General features: G+C 39.9%; 2 protein-coding genes across 4 annotated transcripts in view; one reads left to right on the forward strand and one right to left on the reverse strand.

Moving 5' to 3' along the window:
• The window catches only part of SUGP2 (SURP and G-patch domain containing 2), a 36,286-nt gene extending 26,257 nt beyond the window's left edge, over nt 1–10,029 (reverse strand). Inside the window, exon 1 of the mRNA XM_053702911.1 lies at nt 9,959–10,029. The gene's annotated coding sequence lies outside the window, so the exon portion shown is untranslated. The remainder of the gene's footprint in view (nt 1–9,958) is intronic.
• Nucleotides 10,030–10,204: 175 nt separating this feature from the next.
• ARMC6 (armadillo repeat containing 6) overlaps nt 10,205–12,296 on the forward strand; it is a 54,161-nt gene continuing 52,069 nt past the window's right edge. The window contains exons 1-2 of one of the 3 annotated variants that reach the window (XM_053700690.1): nt 10,205–10,325; nt 11,055–11,206. In XM_053700690.1, the coding sequence (XP_053556665.1) occupies nt 11,086–11,206 (121 nt within the window). In that variant the 5' untranslated portion in view covers nt 10,205–10,325; nt 11,055–11,085. The other 2 variants (XM_053700689.1, XM_053700688.1) reach the window with 2 other exon arrangements.

A 12,296-nucleotide genomic window follows, 5' to 3' on the forward strand; every position in this document is an offset into this window, starting at 1 on the left:
TCAGTACCAAATCTACAACCTGCTGAGAAAATAATGATAGCACAGCCTTAAAGGGCAGCTCACCGCCTGGTCACGCAGTCTTAAAGAGGCAGGCAAAAACCCACACAGCCTTTAAAGGGTCAACTAGCGCCACACGCACACACAGTCTTAAAGGGACAGATCACAGTAATGTTCACACAGGGAAACCAGTCTTAAAGGGGCAGGCACACACAAATATTAGCCAGTAAACTCACACCACATATAGTCCTAAGAGGAGCAATAACAGTGTGCATCTGCATGCAACGCACACAGCCTTAAAGGGACAGGGGCACCTGCACACACACAGCACTCACAGCCTTTAATGGGACAACTTGCACCACGCACACACACAGTATTAAAGGAACAGCTCACACCATGCACACCCAGCGCGGCCTTAAAGGGCAGCTCGCCGCATGGTCACAGTCTTAAAGGGGCAGGCACAAACCTTTAGTGGGTAAACTCACACCACACGTACAGTCTTAAAGGGAGCAATAACAGTATGCATTTGCATGCAATGCACACACAGCCTTAAAGGGACCATCTGTCGTAAAGGAACAGGGGCACGTGCACACACATGCACACAGAGCAATCATAGCCTTTAAAGGAACAACTTGCACAGTCTTAAAGGGACAGATAACAGTAATATTCACACAGCGCAACCTTGAAGGGCAGCTTGACACCTGCACACACAGTCTTAAAGGGGCAGGTACACAGAACCTTTAGTGGGTAGAGTCACACCACACGCATGGTCTTAAAGGGATCGATAACAGTATGCATCCGCATGCAGCCTTAAAAGGACACTGTCTTAAAAGGGACAGAGACACGTACACACAGCCTTTAAAGGGACAAATTTCACCACACCAGGGGCGTATTTTGGCCTAGGAAAACAAGGCACTAGCCTAGCTCAGCAGATTTTTTCTTTCATGTAATTGGTAAGAGTCCATGAGCTAGTAACATATGGGATATACAATTCTACCAGGAGGGGCAAAGTTTCCCAAACCTCAAAATGCCTATAAATACACCTCTCACCACACCCACAATTCAGTTTTACAAACTTTGCCTCCTATGGAGGTGGTGAAGTAAGTTTGTGCTAAGATTTCTACATTGACATGCGCTTTTCAGCATTGTTGAAGCACGATTCCTCTCAGAGTACAGCGAATGTCAGAGGGACGTGAAGGGAGTATCACTTATTGAATACGATGATTTCATGGAGATGAATCTCTGTTATCGGTCGTAGAGATTCATCTCCTACCTCCCTTTTCAGATTGACGATATACTCTCAATTTACCATTACCTCTACTAATAACTGTTTTAGTACTGGTTTGGCTATCTGCTATATGTGGATGGGTGTCTTTTGGTAAGTATGTTTTTTTATTACTTAAGACACCTCAGCTATGGTTTGGCACTTTATGCATTTATATAAAGTTCTAAATATATGTATTGTACTTATATTTGCCATGAGTCAGGTTCATGTATTTCCTTCTGCAGACTGTCAGTTTCATATTTGGGTAATATAAACATCTTTTATAGAATTTTTTTTCTTACCTGGGGTTTAGTCTTTTTTCAATTGACTACTTCTTGCAAATTGCGGGTGGCATTAGGCCCGCGGGTGCGTCAAATGCTAAACTTTATTGCGTCATTCTTGGCGCGAAAATATTTTTGGCGTGGAAAAATACGTCTGTGACACAACTACGTCATTTCCGGCGTCATACTTGACGCCGAGACCTTTCACACGGTTGCGTCATTAGTGACGCGAGTGTGTCATTTCCGGTTATTTTTGGCGCCAAAAAGTTTACGTTACGTTGTGCGTCATACTTGGCGCCAAACTTTTTCATTATTTCAATACCCCATTGATGTTTGCCTCTTGATCAGAGGCCTATGCTATTTGCTTTTTTTCCCATTCCTGAAACTGTCATATAAGGAAATAGATAATTTTGCTTTTTATGTTGTTTTTTCTCTTACATTTTGCAAGATGTCTTTATCTGATCCTGCCTTAGAAGTTTCTGCTGGAACATTGTTGCCTGACATCGGTCCTACAAAAGCTAAGTGCATTTGTTGTAAAATTGTTGAAATTATTTCGCCGAATGTCATTTGTAATAGTTGTCATGATAAACTTTTACATGCAGTTAGTGTATCCATCAGTAATAGCACATCGCCAGTTGTAGTTCCTTCAACTTCTAATGTGCATGATATACCTGTAAATTTTAAAGAATTTGTTTCTGATTCTATTTTGAAGGTTTTGTCTGCATTTCCACCTTCTAATAAACGTAAAGGTCTTTTAAAACTTCTTATTTAGTTGATGAAATTTCAAATGACCAACAACATAATTTATCCTCTTCTGATGAGGATCTATCTGATACAGAAGATCCTTCCTCAGACATTGACACTGTCAAATCTACTTATTTATTTAAAATAGAGTATATGCGTTCTTTGTTAAAAGAAGTGTTAATTATTTTGGATATTGAGGTAACCAGTCCTATTGACGTTCAGTCTAATAAACATTTAAATGCTGTTTTTAAACCTCCTGTGGTTTCTCCAGGTTTTTTTTTCCTATTCCCGAGTCTATTTCTGACATGATTTCTAGGGAATGGAATAAGCCAGGTACTTCTTTTATTCCTTCTTCAAGGTTTAAAAAATTGTATCCTTTACCAGCAAAATCTATAGAGTTTTGGGAAAAAATCCCCAAAGTTGAAGGGGCTATTTCTATTCTTGCTAAACGTACCACTATTCCTATGGAAGATAGTACTTCCTTTTAAGGATCCTTTAGATAGGAAGCTTGAATCTTATCTAAGGAAGGCCTATTTATATTCAGGTCATATTCTCAGACCTGCAATTTCTTTGGCTGATGTTGCGGCTGCATCAACCTTCTGGTTGGAGAATTTAGCGCAACAGGAATTGGATTCTGACTTATCTAGCATTATTCGCCTATTGCAATATGCTAATCATTTTATTGTGATGCAATTTTTGATATTATCAAAATTCATGTTAGATCCATGTCTTTAGCTAGAAGAGCTTTGTGGCTTAAATCTTGGAATGCTGATATGACATCTAAATCTAGATTACTATCTATCCAAGGTAATAATTTATTTAGTTCTCAGTTGGATTCTGTTATTTCAACTGTCACTGGGGGAAGGGAGTTTTTCTGCCTCAGGATTAAAAACCTAAGGGTAAATCTAAGGCTTCTAACCATTTTCGTTCCTTTCGATAGAATAAGGAACAAAAACTCAATCTTCCCCCCAAGGAGTCTGCTTCCAATTGCAAGCCTTCCTCAAATTGGAATAAATCCAAGCCATTTAGGAAACCAAAGTCAGCCCCTAAGTCCGCATGAAGGTGCGGCCCTCATTCCAGCTCAGCTGGTAGGGGGCAGATTAAGGTTTTTTAAAGATATTTGGATAAAATCTGTCCAAAATCAATGGATTCAGAGCATTGTCTCTCAAGGGTATCAAATAGGATTCAGAGTAAGACCTCCTGTGAGAAGATTTTTTTCTCTCACGTATCCCAGTAAATCCAGTAAAAGATCAGGCTTTACTGAAGTGTGTTTCAGACCTGGAGTCTTCAGGGGTAATCATGCCAGTTTCTCCTCAGGAACAAGGTTTGGGGTTTTATTCAAATCTATTCATTGTACCAAAGAAGGAAAATTTATTCAGACCAGTTCTGGATCTGAAAATTTTTGAATCGTTATGTAAGAGTACCAACTTTCAAGATGGTGACTATAAGGACTATTCTGCCTTTTGTTCAGCAAGGACATTATATGTCCACAATAGACTTGCAGGATGCATGCCTTCATATTCAGATTCTTCCAGAACATTATCAGTTTCTGAGATTCTCTTTTCTAAACAAGCATTACCAATTTGTTGCTCTTCCATTTGGCCTAGCAACAGCTCCAAGAATCTTTTCAAAGGTTCTGGGTGCCCTAATCTCTGTAATCAGAGAACAGGGTATTGCGGTGTTTCCTTATTTGGACAATATCTTAGTATTAGCTCAGTCTTTGCATACTGCAGAATCTCACACGAATCAACTAGTGTTCTTTTGGAAACATGGTTGGAGGATCAATGTACCAAAAGTTTCTTGATTCCTCAGACAAGGGTCACCTTTTTAGGCTTCCAGGTAGATTCAGTGTCCATGACTCTGTCTCTAACAGACAAGAGACGTTTAAAATTGGTTGCAGCATGCCGGCACCTTCAGTCTCAGTCATTCCCTTCAGTGGCTACGTGCATGGAAGTTTAAGGTCTCATGACAGCAGAATCGGACGTGATCCCCTTTGCTCGTTTTCACATGAGACCTCTACAGCTTTGTATGCTGAATCAATGTACGACACTCTCTGACATGGTGGATAGATCACCATCGTTTAGTTCAAGGGGCTTCTTTTGTTCGGCCAACCTGGACTGTGATCTCAACAGATGTGAGTCTTTCAGGTTGGGGAGCTGTTTGTTGATCTCTCACAGCACAAGGGGTTTGGAAATCTCAAGAGGCGAGATTACCAATAAATATTTTAGAACTCCTTGCAATTCTCAGAGCTCTTCAGTTTTGGCCTCTGCTAAGAGAGAACCGTTCATTTGTTTTCAGACAGACACTATCAGAACAGTGGCATATGTCAATCATCAAGGTGGGACTCACAGTCCCCAAGCTATGAAAAAAGTATATCGGATACTTGTTTGGGCGGAATCCAGCTCTTGTCTAATCTCTGCGGTGCTTATCCCAGGTGTAGACAATTGGGAGGCGGATTATCTCAGCCGCCAGACTTTACATCCAGAAGAGTGGTTTCTCCATCCAGATGTGTTTTCTTAGATTATTCAGTTGTGGGGTCTTCCAGAGATAGATCTCATGGCCTCTCATCTAAACAAGAAACTTCCCAGATACCTGTCCAGGTCCAGGGATGTTCAAGCGGAAGCAGGGGACACGCTGACACTTCCTTGGTGTTATCAAATGCTTACATTTTCCCGCCTCTAGTTCTCCTTCCAAGAGTGATCTCCAAAATCATCATGGAACAATAATTTGTGTTGCTGGTGGCTCCAGCATGGCCACACAGGTTTTGGTATGCGGATCTGGTTTGGATGTCCAGTTGCCCGCTTTGGCCACTTCCGTTCGGCCAGACCTACTATCTCAAAGTCCGTTTTTCCATCAGGATCTCAAATCATTAAATTTGAAGGTATGGAAATTGAACGCTTAGTACTAAGTCATAGAGGTTTCTCTGACTCAGTGATTATTACTATGTTACAAGCTCGTAAATCTGTTTCTCTCATAAATTCTCCTGGCATTCTTTTAGAATTCCTAGAATTTTACAGTTTCTTCAGGACGGTTTGGATAAGGGTTTGTCTGCAAGTTCCTTGAAAGGACAAATCTCCGCTCTTTCTGTTTTATTTCACAGAAAGATTGCTATACTTCCTGATCTACACTGTTTTGTACAGGCTTTAGTTCTTATTTAAGCCTGTTATTTAATCAATTTCTCCTCCTTGGAGTCTTAATTTGGTTCTGACGGCTTTACAGGTTCTTCCATTTCAACCTATGCATATTTTGGACATTAAACTACTTTCTTGGAAAGTGTTGTTCCTTTTGGCCATCTCTTCTGCAGAAGGGTTTGAGTTATCTGCTCTTTCTTGTGAGTCTCCTTTTCTGATTTTTTCATCAGGATAAGGCAGTTTTGCAGACTTCTTTTTAATTTTTTCCTAAGGTTGTAAATTCTAACAACATTAGTAGAGAAATTGTTGTCCCTTCCTTGTGTCCTAATCCTAAGAATTCTTTGGAAGGTTCCTTACATTCTTTGGATGTGGTAAGAGCTTTGAAATATTATGTGGAAACTACTAAAGATTTTAGGAAGACTTCCAGTCTATTTGTTTTATTTTCTGGTCCTAGGAAAGGTCAGAAGGTTTCTGCTATTTCCTTGGTTGAAACTTTTGATTCATCAAGTTTATTTGGAGTCGGGTCAGGCCCCGCCTCAGAGAATTACAGCTCATTCTACTAGATCAGTCTCCACTTCGTGGGCTTTTAAGAATGAAGCTTCAGTTGATCAGATTTGCAAAGCGGCAACTTGGTCCTCTTTGCATTCATTTACTAAATTCTACCGTTTTGATGTACAGGTAGCCCTCAATTTACGCTGGGGTTAGGTTCCAGAAGGAATGGTTGTAAATCGAAACCGTTGTAAATTGAAACCCAGTTTATAATGTAAGTCAATGGGAAGTGAGGGAGATAGGTTCCAGGGCCCTCTCAAAATTGTCATAAGTAACACCTAATACATTATTTTAAAAGCTTTGGAATGAAGACTTTAAATGCTAGACAGCATTATAAACCTAATAAAATAATCACACAACACAGAATATATAATTAAACTAAGTTAAATGAACAAAAACATTTGCTAAACAGCATTATAAACCTAAGTAAATAATCACACAACACAGACTTCACTTGCATTTTTCTGCAAACATTTCTTTCTATGCATTCCAATCTGGACTGAGTTATAGACAGGAAGATATTGTTCCTTTGAAATCTGCTTGATAGCTCAGATCTGGTTAAACTGATTAATTTCAGCTTGCTTTGCTGCAACACAAGCAGACAGCTCCACCTACTGGCTATTTTAATAAATGCACTGCTTCTCAATGCTTTTCAATAGCAGTCACATGACTGGAAAAAAAAGGTTGTTATTCTGAAACGGTGTAAATTGAACCGTTGTAAAACGAGGGCCACCTGTATTTGCTTCTTCGGAAGCAGTTTTTGGTAGAAAAGTTCTTCAGGCAGCTGTTTCAGTTTGATTCTTCTGCTTTTGATTTAAGTTTTTTTCTTTCAAATGAAATAAACTTATATTTTTGGGTTGTGGATTATTTTTTTTCAGCAGATTATGTCTGTTTTTATTTTATTCCCTCCCTCTCTAGTGACTCTTGAGTGAAAGACTCCACATCTTGGGTATTGATATCCCATATGTCACTAGCTCATGGACTCTTGCCAATTACATGAAAGAAAACATAATTTATGTAAGAACTTACCTGATAAATTCATTTTTTTCATATTGGCAAGAGTCCATGAGGCCCACCCTTTTTATGGTGGTTATGATTTTTTGTATAAAGCACAATTATTTCCAAATTTCCTTTGTTGATGCTTTCTACTCCTTTCTTTATCACCCCACTGCTTGGCTATTTGTTAAACTGAATTGTGGGTGTGGTGAGGGGTGTATTTATAGGCATTTTGAGGTTTGGGAAACTTTTCCCCTCCTGGTAAGATTGTATATCCCATATGTCACTAGCTCATGGACTCTTGCCAATTACATGAAAGAAATGAATTTATCAGGTAAGTTCTTACATAAATTATGTTTTTTTTGGGGGGGCAGCACTTTTTGAGTTCTACTAGACACACTCACTACACATGCAAACATGCACGCACATATAAACACAAGCTCACTTGAACATGAACATTTACTTTGGAAATGCCATGGAAAAAGGTCAAGTCACAGGTAAGGGGGGGCAGCAGAATTTTGGTTGTCTAAGGCAGCTCAAAACCTAAATAGGCCACTGCACCACATCCACACAGCGTTAAAGGAACAGCTTACACCATGCACACCCAATGCAGCCTTAAAGGGCAGCTCGGCCTGCTCCCACAGTCTTAAAGGGGCAGACACACACAAACTTAAAGGGAGTGATAATAGTATGCACCCACAAGCAATGCACCCAGCCTTAAAGGGATGCTCTGTCTTAAAGGGACAGGTGCACCTGCACACACCACTCACAGCCTTTAAAGGGACAACTTGCATCACATACACACAGCATTAAAGGAACAGCTCACGCCATGCACACACAGCGCAGCCTTAAAGTGCAGCTGACCCCATGCTCACACAGTCTTAAAGGGGAAGGCAACACAAACTTTAGTGGGTAAACTCGCACCACACGCACGGTCTTAAAGGAAGCGATAACAGTATGCATCCACATACAAAGCACACACAGCCTTAAAGGGTCACTGTATTAAAAGGGCAGGGGCACCTGCACACACAGCCTTAAAGGGACAACTTGCACCACAGGCGCACAGCCTTAAAAGAAACAGCTCACACGATGCAGTCTTTAAGGGAAAGGCACGCAGGCTTTTAAGCACACCCAAGCACTCAGTTTTAAAGTGACAGACACAAATAGCCTTTAAAGGGGCAGCTCACACCACACACAGCCTTAAAGTTAGCACATTACGCTAGCACAGTCTTAAAGGCACGTACCTCACACAATTCACACAGTCCTTAAAGTGATAGTAAGCTTGTCCCTTTGTCTAAACAGATCAGGAATGTTAGAGATATTTTAGATGAAGTTTAAACTTCAGTTATAATGATGATACGCTAGAACTAGCACTGAAATTCAAATACCCTGTGCTATGGCTCGCCCACTTCAAAATTAATATTTTTGTTGAGCCAATGGTTTGAAATAATCAGCGCTCTAGACATAAAGCACTTTTGTTGTAGAGCACAGATTGGAGAACAGTTCAAACTGTTAGCTCAACAAACATATTACTTTTGAAGTGGGCGGCTGGAGCGCGAGGTATTTGAATTTCAGTCCTACATTAAAAAGTAAGTTATAGCGCATCTTCATTACAACTGAAGAGTCAAACTCCATCTAAAATATCTCTAACATTCCATATCTGTTTAGACAAAGAGAAAAGTTTACTGTGTGAATTTGTCCGTGCCTTTAAGACTGTGAAAGCGTAATGTGATCTGTGCCTTTAAGGCTGTGTGTGCTGTGTTTGTGCACTTAATACTGTGTGCGTGCAGTGTGAGCTGACCCTTTAAAGGCTGTTTTTGTGTCTGTCACTTTAAGACTGAGTGCCCCTTTAAGGCATTGTGCATTCTGATGTGCTTAAAAGCCTGTGTGCCTGTCCCTTAAAGACTGTGCATAGTGTGAGCTGTTCCTTTAAGGCTATGTGCGTGTGTTGCAAGTTGTCCCTTTAAAGGCTGTGAGTGCTCTGTGTGAGCACGTGCCCCTTTCCCTTTAAGGCAGAGGGTCCCTTTAAGGCTGTGTGTGCAATGCATGCAAATGCATACTGTTATCGCTTCCTTTAAGACTGTACGTGTGGTGTGAGTTTACCTACTAAAGTTTGTGTTGCCTTCCCCTTTAAGACTGTGTGAGCATGGGGTCAGCTGCACTTTAAGGCTGCGCTGTGTGTGCATGGCGTGAGCTGTTCCTTTAATGCTGTGTGTATGTGGTGAAAGTTGTCCCATTAAAGGCTGTGAGTGCTCTGTGTGTGAAGGTGCCCCTGTCCCTTTAAGACAGAGTATCCCTTTAAGGCTGTAAGCGTTGCATGCGGATGCACAGTGTTATTGCTCCCTTTAAGACTATATGTGGTGTTAATTTACCCACTAATGTTTGTGTGTGTCTGCCCCTTTAAGACTGTGTGAGCAGGTGCCAAGCTGCCCTTTAAGGTTTCCCTGTGTGAACATTACTGTGATCTGTCCCTTTAAGACTGTGTGTAGTGCTAGTTGACCCTTTAAAGGATCGGTGGGTTTTTGCCTGTCCCTTTAAGACTGCGTGACCAGGCGGTGAGCTGCCCTTTAAGGCTGTGCTATCATTATTTTCTCAGCAGGTTGTAGATTTGGTACTGACAGGGCTGCTTTAAGTGTCTGTGTACAGCAAACAGTTACAAATGTATAAAAAACTGTAGACTGAGGAAAGTCTATGGGGAAAACAGGGACTTTATACCCCAAAATATGGGCCCCCTTTTTTGTTATTGGAGACACAAACATTGCAGTATTGTTGATAGCCCTCATCTAAATCCCCATACCAATTTTCGAAGTAAAATGATGCTATATGGCCGAGAAAATAATTTAGAACGCTAAACTCAGATTTACCCATCTTGGCAAACGCTGATACATTAAACACAACGTAACGTGTTACTACAATAAATAGGTCAGGGCAGTCTCATCACGTGCTATTAAAAAGCTAATATTATGGGTGGTAGACATTAGGAATAAGAAACTTACTCTTTTTGAACCGAGACCTACGCTCGCTGCACCTGATTACCTCGATACAAAAATCACACGCCTAAACTTCCGCTAACATACCCTGACGTTATCACCTTGAGACTAAATACGTGAAGACATGTTTGTTATTGGCACAATCCTTAGTAAGGTTATATTGGATTTCAGACCAGCGTTTTTCATGCAGTTTTTTTACTGGTAACGCATGGGCTCAACAATACGTTTAGCTTAACTACAGAAAAAGAATTGGGTTGATATGCAGCATAATAGTTGGTTTAGGAAGCATGGCTCTTTCAGATCACTTCCGCCAGTCGTTGCTATGCGAGAGTGACTAGAGACGGGGTCAAGAGGAAGCGCCGGGGAGCTATAGGTAACTATCTACATACAGCAGTGTGACCGTGTAATGAGTACAGGAGGAGCCCAGAAGAAACCCTTTTTAAAAAAAAACCCTGCTGATAAAGCACGTATAGTTTCCTTTATACAAAACCAGTGTGCAAGTTAATTAGTCACCATAAGGAATACAATTATACATTCGCGTTTTGATTTGCATGGCAAAAACATTGTTTAATTGCTCGTGATTATTTGCATGATCACATAACTACATAGTTCTGGGAATAATATTTTAGCTTGTAATATGGAGTAAGTAATATATATTGGTCAATACGTTCTGTCCTCTGCATAGAAATAGCCCAGCAAGGATTTGTGATTGTGCAGTTTACTCCACTGTGTTACTAAACATTAGAGTTGGATTCATGGTATGCTTATTTCTGCATTGCTGTTAACAATGCTGCTGTAAAATCCACAGAAAACTAAACTCTTGTGCTAAAAGGTATTCGGATTTGACAGGGCGTTAAAAAACTATATATTGCTCCTCTATTTCTGATGATTTTAAGGCAAAAATGCCATTGCTATCATTGTAGAAGTCCGTGCTTTCTACATTAAGATCATATTGTAAGAGACAGCAAACACTAAAACAAGATTTTACCATTTATATGTAAATGTAAGTGCCAAAAAAGCTACAGTTAGTCTACATGTAGATAATATTAGTTTATTTGCATCTTTGTATGTTAAAACAATGTCATGCTATGTCATTTTCCAGACAAACCAAGATAAATACACCATTTTCCAAAATGGCTTGCAAATGGGTCACACAGGAAACTTTTGATGCTGTTGTACAAGAAAATATTCTAGAGTTTGAGATGGATCCAGAAGAGGCACTGAATGAAGCCATCCAGCAGTTTGATTCTCAAGGTATCAGTAGAAAAGCAAAACATGACGCATCTCATTCAGTCCATTCCAGAAAAGAGCTCACTCCCCCATTCTGAACTTCCTTGCAGTCTAAGGGCAACTGTCTGGAAATAGCCAGACTAATATTCTAATTTATTTGGAAAAGGCAAATGCAATATCTTTAACTTATAAATGAAACATTTACAATCTGGAAACCAAGATCAGAATACTTTATTATCTCTAAAGCATTTTGCAGGCAGATACATCATGCTCGGAATAAACTTGTGCCATCTCATGGCAGGTTATGATGTGATAGACAGTGAAGCAGACTATGCACAAATAAAATGTGATATTTTTAGCACACTGTACTCCTTTTATAACCTTAAAATAGTAATTTTTTTTATGTTTTGTGAACTCCTTTGAGATCCCAGCGCTAAATAGTTAGATGCAACCCATAAAGCTTAGCTGAACTGCAATTTAAAAAGCAGGTATTAGTCATGATGTCCAAAGTTTCATTGGTAGTCATGCAAAAGATGTGTGTGAGTTTCACAGACATCTGTACTGTTTTTTTTTTTCCTTTTAAATAGACAGTCAAGTCAAAATCAAACTTTAATGATTTAGATTAGACAGTGTTTGACAAATACATTCAAAATTTAGGAGCCAGTAAGAAGATTTTGGAGCCAGACATAATTTTTAGGAGCCAGACACTGGTATTTGTATATAGATATTTGGAGAATTACTCAAAAAGTTAAATGCAAGGGGTAAAATTCTTAGAGCCGGTGCTCCCGGGCTCCTGGGTTTGTTGAGCTCTGAGATAGGGCATGCAATTTTAAACAACTTTCCAGTTTACTTTTATCATCAAATTTGCTTTGTTTTCTTTGTTGAAAGCTAAAACTAGGTAGGCTCATATGCTAAATTCGAAGTCCTTGAAGGCCGCATCTTATTTTAGTGCATTTTGACAGTTTTTCGCAGCTAGACAGTGCTAATTAATGTGTGCCATATGGATAACATTCTGTTCTCTGTCGTGGAGTTATTTTTGAGTCAGCACTGATTGGCTAAAATGCATGTCTGTCAAAAGAACTCAGGTAAGGGGCAGCCTGCAGAGATTTAGATG

Source organism: Bombina bombina, chromosome 2 (assembly GCF_027579735.1).
Source record: "Bombina bombina isolate aBomBom1 chromosome 2, aBomBom1.pri, whole genome shotgun sequence".
Taxonomy (NCBI): Eukaryota; Metazoa; Chordata; class Amphibia; order Anura; family Bombinatoridae; genus Bombina; species Bombina bombina.